The sequence below is a fragment of the Paramisgurnus dabryanus genome, chromosome 12, assembly GCF_030506205.2.
Source record: "Paramisgurnus dabryanus chromosome 12, PD_genome_1.1, whole genome shotgun sequence".
Lineage (NCBI taxonomy): Eukaryota > Metazoa > Chordata > Actinopteri > Cypriniformes > Cobitidae > Paramisgurnus > Paramisgurnus dabryanus.
In genome coordinates, this window is record NC_133348.1 from 32,482,460 (window position 1) to 32,495,977 (window position 13,518).

Sequence of the window (13,518 nt, forward strand, 5' to 3'; positions counted from 1 at the left end):
GATGCCGCTCTGTCTGAGAGGGGCGAGAGCCGCATCCGCACATTTGGTAAATGTGCGTGGTGCCAGAGATAATCCGAAGGGCAGAACTTTGTACTGGTATGCTGTCCCGTCGAGCGCGAATCTTAGGAACGGCCTGTGACGTGGCGCTATCGGAATGTGAAAGTAAGCGTCTTTCAGATCCACTGATACGAACCAATCGCCCGGTCGAATTAACGCCATGATTCGTCTGGCTGTAAGCATTTTGAACGGCCGTTTGGCAAGAGCGCGATTCAAAACGCGTAGATCCAATATCGGTCTGAGGCCGCCGTCTTTCTTCGGAACGAGAAAATAACGACTGTAAAAGCCTGATTCGCTTTGATCCGCCGGGACCGTCTCTATCGCGTCTTTTAGTAATAAAGAACGCACCTCTTCCCTGAGGATCTGCATACGATCGTCTGGGACAGTGGTGTAGAGAACGCCGCGAAACCGGGGTGGTCTCCGTGCGAATTGAAGTGAATAACCGTGTTGGATTACGTTTAGAATCCAGCCCGGCATACCGGGGGTGGATTGCCAAACGTGAAATTTGACGGCGAGCGTCGATATGGTTTGGGTAGAAAATGCCGCATAGCCTGCGACGATTTCTGTGCCTCAGTGAAGCGCTGGGTGAACCCCTCCACAGCGGAGCCAAAGAGCCCCGACGGTGACACGGGCGAGTCAAGAAGGGCAACCCGATCCGTGTCCTTTATCTCCGTCAAGTTCAGCCACAGATGTCTCTCCAGAACAACCAGGCTGGCCATGGCTCTTCCTACAGCCTGAGTGGCGACTTTAGTGGCGCGAAGGGCCAGATCAGTCGCGCTGCGCAGGTTCTGAAAGGTCGACGGGTCCGGACCTGTCTCGTCCATGTCACGGAGGAGTTTTGCCTGGTATACTTGCAGCACCGCCATCGTATGGAGAGCGGATGCAGCGTGGCCGTCGGCGGCGTAAGATTTCGACGCCAGGGTCGATGTCAGGCGACAGGGCTTTGACGGATGGTTCAATTTAGCCCTCCATCCGCCGGCTGAAGACGGGCAGAGATGGGCGGCGACAGTTTCCTCGAGCGGCGGCATCTTGGAGTAGCCGTGTTCATCAGCGCCGTCCACTACGGAGAGGACGTGGGAGACGGCGCTCTGAGCTCGGGTGGAGTGGGGAGCACGCCAAGATTTGGTGAGCTCCTGGTGGACCTCAGGGAAAAACGGCGCCTGCCGTTGGCGGGACGATTGACGGCGCCCGGGCTGCAGAAACCACTCGTCCAACCGGCTGAGTTGAGGCTCTGACGGCGGCGACCACTTGATGTTGAGCTCCGTCGTAGCTTGTGTCAAGATGCGGATGAGCTCAGAGTCGTGAGGACGCGACTCGGTAGGTTCATCAGCGGCGGCTGCGTGGGCGTCGTCATCCGAAGCCGCCCAATCCTCTAACTCCTCAGAGGATGACATCACTTCCAAGTTGTCACCGGACCCAAAGGAAACCATGCCGCTAGCACTCGGCAGGGGGCGTAGGTCTTCATGGGCGAAGGTGACAGGGTGACGGCGGGGAGACAGAGCACGCGGGGGATGAGCCGGCGTGGACTCGGTCTCAGGGCGTCTTCCAGCTTCACGGCTCCGCTGCTGTTTAGGCGGGAGAGCACGGGAAGCCTTCCGTTTAAAGATCTCGAGGCGGGAGCGCAGCACCGCGATAGGAAGGAGCTCGCAGTGGGCGCAGCCCGCCTCGGCGAGTACGGCCTCGGCGTGGGCAGGACCCAGACAGATGACGCACTCCTTGTGGAAATCCTCCACAGGCAAAGGGGCTCGGCAGGAGCCGCAATGCCGAAGCGACATTATCTCAACGCGCTTCTGCTCTTTTAGATACTCTCTTTAGGCTCACCGGAAAGCGGCAGGGGAACACGCTGGTGTGTTGTAGTCCGCTGCAGTGCTTGGATCGACGGCGAGTAAGGGCTTCTTCTTCGGAGCAGCGAGAAGGTTCGCGCTGAAGGAGAAAAGTAATGAGCTCTTGACGTATTTCACCGGCTTATATAGGGACGTGTGCCACGCCCCCGCGCGGGCTCAAACGTCATTGGTCTGTATTTTCTACAGACGTTAACCAATAGGCTTCAATCACGGAGTAAACAGGAGTTTCCCCCCATAGCGTCAGCAAACTGACGCAATGCGAAGTGAACCGTATTGAAAGGGAACTATGTTTCACTCGCATATCATCCATTCATGGAAACGCCATCATTTTGCTATAGTCTTTTTTGTCGAAATTAAAATAACATTTTAGTTTTGCACAAATCTGCAATGGAAACGCAACTACAGTTAGATTATGAGACTTCAGCCTGGATTTCACAGACAGTGTCACGTTTATTTGCAACTAATTACCTTATAAAATGAAAATAAAACGTTAAAATATGTTGCAAACCTCTGTAGTCTGATCACAACCCTCAACTTCATTGCTACCACATTCACAACACATCAAGATTGAAAAACATTATAACCCTACCACATTCTGCAAGTGCAATACAATATGCATAATGTTCAGTAACTTTATAGACATTTTATATATTTCATGGCTTAATAACATTTAAACACATTCCAGCTCTGTGGAATTACCAATAAACAGCACTTACAGTATCATCACCTCATTCTGCCTACTATTTCAGAATATGCGTGCGTGTGTGTGTGTGTGTCCGTGCGTGTGTGCGTGCATGCATGCGTGCGTGAGCTGTCTCAACTTGCACTGACAGATCTTAAAATATGTCAGTGTCATTGATTTGTCTCAATATACCCACCAGTAACGTATTTTTCTAAGGCATGTTTATAAAAGATGCTTTAACATTCTAGTTTAACTAAGGCCTAGTCCTGGCTTTAGCTAAGCCTTGTTTTTATAACCAGACCTATATTTTTTCAAATCATTAAACCAAATAGTGTGTTTGTGACATTTGAACGTCTTGTCTTAATCTTACAACGAAAGTAAACGAGTTTTCATCTTGGAAGGTCTACATTTGTTAAAAATTAGCAAATAAAATGTTTAATGTTCCTAAACTTACTTATGAGATAAATAGCCATGTTAAAAGCGAGATAATGTAAAGGAAGCCAGTGTTATCGCAGAAATAAGCCCTGAAAGTGTGATCAGGACCTGAAGCGCAGCACATATATAATGCCTATACATTATCCTATATGTAGACAAAATCATTTATACTAAATTGTGACTATTAAAGTGTGTCAGTTGCATGCATCTACACGAGTACACAGATTCATATACAACCGTACACATTTTGGGACATCAAGTACACAGTATATTTCTTTATTTTATATTTTCAAACACCTGCTGGTCATGGCCCCATAAGGACGGCATATATTCCACCTAGCCTGTTTTTGTGCCCCTGGCAGCATTGCACCATTAAAGAAGATCAATGTCCATTAATGACATACACGTTTGACTTTACCCTTTTCATTTTTAAATTTAATTTCTTCACCCTTCTACCACAAACACCTCTCAATATGCAAATTACCTGTCAAAGGAAGACCAAGCCAAGAAAGGCGAGCCAATAAAAAATAAAGAAGTGCTGTAAACTGCATGTGTTCACTTTTCTAGCTCAACCTTTCAAGGAAGAGTTCAGCAAAAAATGTGTTATCAATTATTTATCCTCTGGTTGTGAAAGACTTCTGTGAAACACAGCAAATGCTGCCATCGCTCTCAATTCTCTGTTGTATTTCCACATTCAAACCTGTGACACGATATCAGTCACATGACGAAACCAAAGGTGCTCACCATCATGAGTGGCAATGAATGAGGTTTAAGAGCAAGATCAGTAAGAAATGACATAAATGACTTGAAATATAGCAAATGAACTGTATGGAATACTTCTGTGGTGTTTTTGTCATCAAACATTTTCATTTTATAAATTAGCAGTCAGATTCTGCATAGCATGCTCTTAACAATTGAGATATTAAACTACTATTGTGACTTTCTCGGGATAAACAGATGCAAACAGCTGGCAAGTGTTTACAGTAGGTGATAATTAAAAAAAGATGAGCAAAAAACTGGAAAAAATGATCATACAGCTTCTTGAGGTCTCACCCTGAGTTTTAAAGCAGTTCCTATTGGAGGGATTATGTTGTCACATCATTCAGACATAATGCCCTAATCACAGGTTAGATCTTAAAGAAATCTTTATAAAGTGAGCCCAAACTTTTGAAAAATGCGGGGAAATACTTAAAAAGATAAAACTCTTGCAGGTTACATTGGACTGATGTCACTTCTTTCTCCCTTCAGACAATGAGTGGTCGCTTTTATCCTCATCTTGCTATCAAAACTGATGCGGTTCTCAGCCTGGACGAGGACTCGGTTCTGTCCACCAATGAGGTGAGAGTTCACACATTTAATCAAACTGTTGAATTGAGGAATAACTGTTGAATCAGACAAGTTAAGGTCATATTGTGTTGTGGCCATGCATTGAGAATTGTAACACTTTTATCAATGCATTATATTTGGATTAAATATATTACATTTATAATGAAATGCAACATTAATTGCAAACTACTGTACATATTCATGCCTTCTTTGTATTGTATGTGTATGTGAATGTGCACACATTGAGGTCAAATACAATTTAATCTTTTTTTTATGTCTGTCAAACGCAGCTTTGCTATGTACTGCCTTTATAGAAAGCTTGTTTATAACACCTTGAATAAACTACATGAATTTAAAATCATATAGATTTATTTTAAATATCAGGTATATATATATATATATATATATATATATATATATTGTCTATTGTCTCCAAAGTATTTTGTGTGCTTTTGAAAGAAGTTTAATTGTGTTAAATTAAAACTCTCAAAAAAAAAAAAAAATATAATATATATATATATATATATATATATATATATATATATATATATATATATATATATATATATATATAAATATAAATATATATAAATATAAATAGACCCCTTCATGGTTCACGTCAAAGGAGAATTTGCGGTTCGCACTGCGCATGTCGGGGTCAGAAAAGTCATTTTATCAAGTTAAGTTGACAATGCAAAGATCAAAGAGGCTTGTGTTTGTAGTGCTCACTTTATTTCAGGTAAGTCCTCATTTATCAGCCCTGTTAGATTAAATTAGAAAGCCTGGATTGTATGATCAGTTTGTATTAGCCGCGCCATTTTTCTGACCCCATGCTGCACGCGCACCCAACCTAGACGTTCAATGTTTACAAACATTGAAGGGGTCTATATATACGTGAAATGTTAAGAACTGCAAAATTCTCTCTCTGAATGTCTCCCTTACACACAATCTCTCACTTCATTGTAATGTCTTTTTCAGCTTATTATATTCTCTTTTTAATTCTTTGGTATTTTCAATTTTGCATGTTTTGTCCATTTCTGTCATATTTTGTGTTTGTACTGCACTTTGTTAATGTCAATTCTCTGTCTTCATTTTCCCAGAGAGAAGAGATGATATTTGCACAGTGCAGCATCAGCAGCATGCTAGCTTCAATTTTAATTGCTCTCGGCTGTATAATTTAATCAGACAATAATATGTTTTAGACTGAGAGAGAGAGAGAGAGAGAGAGAGAGAGAGAGAGAGAGAGAGAGAGAGAGAGAGAGAGAGAGAGAGAGAGAGAGAGAGAGAGAGAGAGAGAGAGAGAGAGAGAGAGAGAGAGAGAGTTCACAGTGAAGCTGTCACTCCTCTTTCTCTCAAGCTTAAACTTGGTCAAAAATATTTTATATATGTCATTATTTTTTCAGTTATTGACAGAATAAACACCCTAAAAAAAACCACTTTTTTAAAAATAAACTAGTCTGTTTTACAAGTAAACAATGGCTGTACATGTAAAAAAAGTAACTTAAAAAAAACATAATCATTTAAAAACTTTATTTTGGGCACATTTTTGGTTATGATAGAAATGACGCCACAACGTTTAACAACCTTTACACCAGTTGTACATAATAATGAATGAAATGATTGACTCTTTCTTCAGATCATTACATTAGTTTCAAAAGTGCAAAATGTAATATTGTACTTAAATATTTTAAAATGTTAAAAATGAAAGGGTCCAGCAGTGTAAAAACTAAATCTAACCATGAAAAGCATTTGACATGTAGTCAAAATAATTGATGAGTCATTGTGAAAAGGTTGAAATCCATTTTGATTGTAACCTTTATACAACATAAAGTAATCTTTTTTTTAATTGAAATCAGTCCTTTAGACAAAATGCTTGTGTTTAGAGATGCACATTTTCACATTCTATACAGTAAAGCCTGATTTATACTTCCTATGTCCATTTTCATTTACTGTATACTTCGGTATCTTTGTTCATGTCAACATGCAGGCAGGGTACACAGGTACAATTGTGTAAAAAAATGTTGGCCCCTTCCTGATTTATTTAGCCTGTTTGTCACACTTTAATGTTTCAGATCATGAAACAAAATAAAATATTACATAACAAAGTTAAACTCAACATGCAGTTTTTAATGAAGGCTTTTATTATGAAGGGAAAACAAAATCCACACATGGTCCTGTGTGGAAAAAGTGCTTGTTCCAAAAAGTTCAGCTTTTTGGAAGGTGTGTTTCCCATTATGTCTGACGTAAAAGTAACATAGCATTATAAAAACAACATCATACTAACAGTAAAATATGGTGGTGGTAGTGTGATGGTCTGGGGCTGTTTTGCTGCTTCAGGACCTGGAAGACTTGCAGTGATAACTTTGATTCTGCAATGATCCAAAACACACCAGCAAGTCCACCTCTGAATGGCTGAATAGTTTCATTTGTCAACCACAATTTGATGAAATCAGGGATGCAAACACAGCACTTTTCGTTGCCTCCCGCTTTTTATTATTAATGGCATTTTGCGTGCGAGCACAACGTGTCTCTTCCGATGAGTTTGATGTCGTTTGCGTGCTCTCTGTTTCTCTGTGAATTGGGTGCGACATGAAGCGAGTTCAGCGTCACTTGTTTCTGAACTTGAGCAGAGTTGTATGCATTAGAGGTTTTCATGGAGGACCGGGTCCGATTGTGTGTAAAACCCGAGTCGATCGGAAAATGGCTGCGATCAGAGCGCTAATGCTCACCAACAACTGGCTTGTTTTGAAAGTCACGACCACGCGCTGCACTTTTTTCCTCCCTCCCTTTGTTTAATAATATTATTATTAATGAACCATCTTTTTATATCTAAAAAGTTTGCTCAAAGATCATAGCAAAAAGCAATGTGAATGTCAAGCCCATTGCATGAGCAAAGCTCAAGCTGACTCAAGATATAAAAAACGCAAAGCTGTAATGTAAAGTCACCAGTTACTGGGACAGCAAGTAGACTTTTGAATTTAAAATAATAAGTGGATTAAGCTCTTTTAATCTGCAAGAGAGGTGTTGTTGGAGAAGCATCAGCAGTGATGGTGGCAAAAAGACAGCGGCTTTTGTTACAGCCCGAGTTGTAAAATATCGCTCCTGGTCCATCTTGGTATTTACCGTTGCAAGCTGAAAGCATATGAGGAAATGCAATGCTATTTATCACATATTTTTTATCTACATTGCATTCAATTTTTGCATTCAACATTTTATCAGTATGTGTGTTCCCTGGGAATCAAACCCAAACTTTGTGCTGTTAATACAGTGCTCTACCAACTGAGCAACAGGAACACTTAGCATTTCAAAGGCTTAAATTAGATTCCAGATTTCAGCAAATTGACCAAATCTGGAGCAATTATTATTTATAAGGATTATAAATGTGTAGTTAACAAGTACCGTTCCTCGAGCTGTGATATGCAAATCTGGGCAGCCACAGTGCCAACTCTCAAAACATGGCCGCACCATCTGGCCAAGATGTTTCAGGCAACGTGCAGAATTCTGTGATTTATTTATTATAAGAACAGGCAGGGTGCTGTCATGATTACAGTATCTATGTTGAAGTTTGATTCGGGCAGCCTAAATTTGTGTTCATGTAGCTCAATAGGTAGATCATTGCATTGCACTAAAGGTTGTAGGTTAAAGGAAACACACATAAAATTGATAGTTATAAAAATGTATGTTCTTGAAATACACTGTAAGTTGCTTTGGATAAATGCATTTACTGTTAAAGTTTTGTTGGCAATTCTTAGTTTTACACATGGAAAATCATGATGTTTATTGACATTTTTACTGACAAGAAACATCAAGTAACACAGTGAGCTGTGCTGTTTGTCAAAACAAATATGACAATGTTGCTTAACAATAAATAGGTCAATAATTCCAGTGTTTTCTTTCTTATATTGTTTATTAAAATAAAATAAATCTCATGGCCTGTAATGAATGTTTATGGCATTGGTTAATTTCAACACATTCTGACTTTCAACCTATAACAATATTGATGTTGGGTCAGCACCCTTGCCATAATTTTGTAATGCAAAGGGTATCCCTGGTTTTTTGTTCCAGGTACTTTATTGATTTCAATGAGAAACCTTTGATGTCAATACCAAACAATGCCAATAACAAGTATGACAATTTTACCATCAATTATGAAATTATATAATGGTCTCGATCGACATCTCCATTTACTGTGAAGCCGTGAACTCAGAGGGCCCTATCTTGCACCCAGCGCAATTGGCTTTGTCAGTGACGCATGTATCATTCGTATTTTGCACCGGCGCACAGCGGGTTTTTCCCTCCACAGACGCATGTCGGCAAACTAGGGAATGAACTTGCGCTCCCTGGGCGGTTCAGCGCAAAAAAGGTGTGTTGCGGCGCAAACCATACCTGATGCTATTTTGCAGTTTCAAAAAACAATTGCGCCACTGACCAGAAAAAACTAGTCTAAAGTCAGTGGAGCGTTGCGCGTTGTTCATTATGCTATTTTAAGGGCGCATGCTTGACCATAATGTATAGCGTGCACAACGCGCACACACTTTGCTTATCTAATCTACACAGATGCAACAGTTATTTTTGCAAATCATAAATTGTTACAATAAAAAATATTAACACATGAGATAAGGGAAATCATAGTGGTGAGCATTGAGGTGATAGTTTTTATTTATTTTGTGTGGCTGCGTAAAAAAATTCTCATGCAAATAACGATTAAAATATTTTCATAAGTTTGTTGTGTGGCTGTATTACGTTTATTTTATGTAAATAATAATTAAAATGTTTTCATAAGAAACCTTAATGTATATGAACTTGATTTGTAAGTGTACTTTGGGGTTGGACTGCTTGCGTTTCTTGGCTTTCAGCGGTAAGGTCCTGTGTAGAAGCAGATCCACGTCCCGTTACAAGGCGTGCCCGATTTATGCTGGCAAGCTTGTGATTCCCCCGTCTCCTGACATCATTGTAGCGCTTGTGGTGCAACGTCCTGGGGATGCCAGCTGATGAGACAATTGTGGCTATTTCCTCTCACGCCTGTTTAACCTACGCTGATTTGGGCGGGTTTCTCCTATCCCCATACAAAACAACTTCTCTGTCTTTGACTGCTCTTTGAAGAACGTCGGTCTCCTCGGCTGTGAACCGCTCCTGCCGTGCGCCTGGTAAATCCGTCATAATAATAGCAACCCACCATGGAACTTGCGCCCTTGCGTTTAAAGGGAATGTTGGATGACGTTCTGATTGGTTTATTTGACGTTACGTCCAAACCACACCTATGAATAATGAACCTACTTCAGACCAACCCCTTATTGATTTGCGCCCGGCGCAAGAGTTTTTTCTCCCGCCGGGAAAATAGCAACAGCGCCCAAGATCCGCCCACTAAGTCACTTGCGCTTTGCTCTTCGCACTTGCGTTTCAGATGGTTAAAATAGGGCCCATTATCTTTAAAATGATAAATGTTTATAAAATCATTTCTACTTTTTCAAATACAAAAGTTAGCTGCTTCTCGATCTGACACTATAGGCTCACAAGTGCCCTACAACCTTGTAAAAACAAAGCCAAACAGGTACCCTGTGCATTAAAAAGTGACACGGTCGAGTTGGGACTGAGAACATGTTAACTTTGGTGATCCCGAAAAAGCCTCAAATGTGTAACTGTACACTCTTAGAATGGATGTGTTAATTTTTTACACATCTTTGTGTGTTACGCTTTTAACACATTATGTGTCATTTTGTGTTGATTTTGTGTTAAAATATAACACAAGTTGTGTTAAAAGTAACACAAAATGTGTTGTTTCAATAATGACACAGGGATGGGTGAATTCTGGGACAACGCATTTAGTCTGTTGTCCCAGAATCAACACTAATATGTTGTTTTTAACACAATCGTTCTCAGTTTTAGAGAGGAAACTTTTCTAGCTTTACACAAATCCAATAACATTCAGAGCTTCTGGATGTTTTGTAATCTAGCCCTAGTAATTGCACTTTTAGCATTTCGGAGGGTTTTAACTGAAAACTGCTGAGAATCTTAAAATATGCCATATTGAACAGTAGTTTGTGGGTTTCCGGAGATGTGCAGAGTTGTGACTCCACAGAATTGATAATTGCATTGTTTCGACTCATTAACTCACTTATTTAAATGGGAAATGTAATATAGGGGTTGAGGTTGTTACGTGCTTCAGGCTTCATTAGACTCCAAGTACATGTATGGGACGGGGACGGCAGAGCTCACGGGTCTGATATCTGTGTTGCAGTTAATGGACTGAAGAATTGACCAGAAAAGGCGATAATTGTTATAATACGTTGACAAAGCAATACAAATGACAGCATTAATCTGATGATTGTGCACGTTTATGTGGGTGAATTTATCCATGGGGTGCAGAAAACGTAAATGGTCCCCCGTTCCCTTTCAGTCGGTCACTACGACGTCACGTCGTGACCGACGAATTGGGAACTCGCTTAGAGAGACCAATCTGCTTCGAATACTACTAAAACGCCAATGAACTTGGCATTGAGATATTTGCATAATGCTGGCGCCGCCCCGCCAGGTGCGTATATAAGCAGCAGGTGCAAATGAGGAAATTAGCTTTTTATCGCTTCGAAAGCCGGCAGTATCTGCTACTGAGAAGCTACTCTACTCTGGTGGGATTCGATTGCTGAAGTTGGTTGGACTAGCAGTACCACAGCGGACGCTTCGCTTAATTCCACGACTCCACATCTTTATTTTGAGTTTTGTGTGTGCGTTGCCTTCCTGTGCGCTCATCAACTAAGCATCTGAGTGAATTTCCCTAAAAGAGTGATACGAGAGAGCTTTGTGCCTTGTTAAAGGCAGCCACTCTCTCGTATATCCGGACATCAGCGTCCTTTTCAGGATGGCTTTTCGTCCGTGCGATCTTGGGTGCGGCAAGTACATGGGTCCGAAGGACGGTCACGAGCGTTGTCTTTCGTGTTTGGGCATCGAGCACGCAGAGGCAGCGTTCGCTGGGGGTAAGTGTTCTCACTGCGAGAACATGTCCCTTGTGGATTTGCGCAGACGGTTGTCTTTCCTCCGGGAAAAACGCAACCCTCGTCATGCGAGTGCTGAACGCCGCCACGGTGCGGCTGTGAAGCTCTCAAAAGACGACCTGCGCATCACTGTGCTGAGCCGAGCGGGGGATTCGTCCTCAGGCTCTCAGCCTCCTCATCCACAGCCGGTTGATGTGCCGATGGAGACTTCAGCATCGTGTTCTACGATGTCTCTAGAATCCATCGTGCCGCCCTCCGGGTCCACCAACGCCGCAGCATCCGAGGGTGGGCCTCCTCCCCCTGACGTGGACCCCGACGCCCTTCCTCCCTCTGGTCGGGTTGGGACGCCGGAGTTCGATCCAGAGATGGTGGCCGTGCTCGCTCGAGCGGCGGAGACCGTAGGGTTAGAGTGGGTTCCCCCCCCTCAGCCCGAACCGTCCCGCCTGGATGATTGGTTCTTTGGAGCTGCCCGGGTTTCACAACCCTCTCCACCGGTGCCTTTCTTCCCCGAGGTGCACGAGGAGCTGACTAGAACCTGGAAGTCGCCGTTTTCCATGAGATTACGGCCGTTTCAGCCCTCCCCCCTCACCTCCCTCACCAGCGGAGCCGCTAAGGGTTATACGGGGATCCCTCCCGTGGAGCGTGCTGTCGCGATGCAGCTGTGTCCGGCACACGCTCCCTCTTGGAAGGACCGCCCAACCCTCCCCTCTCGTGCCTGCAGACAGTCCTCCGGTTTAACGGGCGCTGCCCACCAGGCATGTGGAGAGGCGGCCTCCGCCCTGCACGCAATGGCGTTGCTGCAGGTTCACCAAGCCAAGGCCTTGAGGGATCTGCACGAGGGAGGACACGACTCGCCTGTCCTTTCGGAGCTCCGGGCTGCCACTGACCTGGCTCTTCGCGCTACGAAGGTGACAGCGCAGGCGATTGGTCGTGCCATGTCCACGATGGTGGTCCAGGAACGCCACTTATGGCTATGTCTGGCTGACATGTCGGAAGCGGACAAGAACAAGTTTTTGGACGCTCCAGTGTCACAGGCTGGCCTCTTCGGTGAGTCGGTGGAGTCTTTTGCCCAGCAGTTCTCCGCCGCCCAGAAGCAGACAGAGGCGATCGCACAGATCATGCCCCGGCGCAAGCGACCTGCATCTCGCCCTCCAGCGCCGGCGGGCCCGTCTGCTCCTCGCCGAGGGCGCCCTGCGGCGGCTGCCTCCGCCCCCCCCACGAGAACATCTTCCAGGCCACGGAGGGGGAACAGCCGTCGACAGCCCGCCCCGCCCGCCCCACCCGCTTCCCGTGGTAAACGGAAGACGAAGCGGCCCTGAGACGGGCGACCTGGATTGGGATGGGATCACTCTACGGGAGACGGTGATGGCATCGCTCCCTCCACCGGTAGAGGGCCGGATGGAGAATCTTTGGTTTCCTTTTGTTTCTGTTCCGCCGGCTTTTCAGCCGGTACCCACAAAACCACAAAAAGAGTGCATTCCTATTCCTTCTCCAGGTCTCCAGAGGATCGAGAGAGATGTGAGCGGGCATTTACATGCTCTTCCTCCCTCTCCTCTATCGCCAGCGGGTGTTCTGAGGAGTTCCAGCTCTCCGCTCAGGAGACGGGACCACCAGCACCCTCTTCGGAGTCTGTGCTCTCCGCTGAGGAGACCAGACGACCGTCACCCTCAGCGGGCTCAGGTCAGTGTCACACACACACATACTGTAGATACTTATGCTGTCCCAGCAGACGTACCGGCAGTACCACCTGTCCCGCTCAGCCGCCCCACCGCGGGTACCCCGACAGTGCCGTTAATTCCCCTCGTACGGTCCCTGGGGGCGTGGCTTCAGCTTCCCAGCCCGTCTCGTTGGGTTTTACGCACTGTTCGCCTCGGTTACGAAATTCAATTCATCCGGCACACACCCAAATTCTCGGGCATTCGTTTCACCACGGTGAAAGCGTCCGATGCACATGTACTGCGTGCAGAGGTCGAAGTCCTGCTGGCGAAGGACGCGATCGAGCCGGTCCCTCCAACCGAGATGAGATCGGGCTTCTACAGCCCGTATTTTATAGTACCCAAAAAAGGCGGTGGGTTGCGACCGATCTTGGATTTGCGCGTTCTGAACAGATCTCTGCAGAAGAGGTCCTTCAGAATGATAACACCGAAGCAAATATTCAATTCAATTCGCCCCCAAGATTGGTTTG

General features: G+C 44.4%; 1 protein-coding gene across 1 annotated transcript in view; it reads left to right on the plus strand.

The window, feature by feature from the left end:
• The window catches only part of LOC135750024 (exostosin-1), a 375,787-nt gene that overhangs the window by 339,195 nt on the left and 23,074 nt on the right, over nucleotides 1-13,518 (plus strand). The window contains exon 9 of the mRNA XM_065268781.1: nucleotides 4,267-4,356. Coding sequence (XP_065124853.1) covers nucleotides 4,267-4,356 — 90 coding nt within the window. The remainder of the gene's footprint in view (nucleotides 1-4,266; nucleotides 4,357-13,518) is intronic.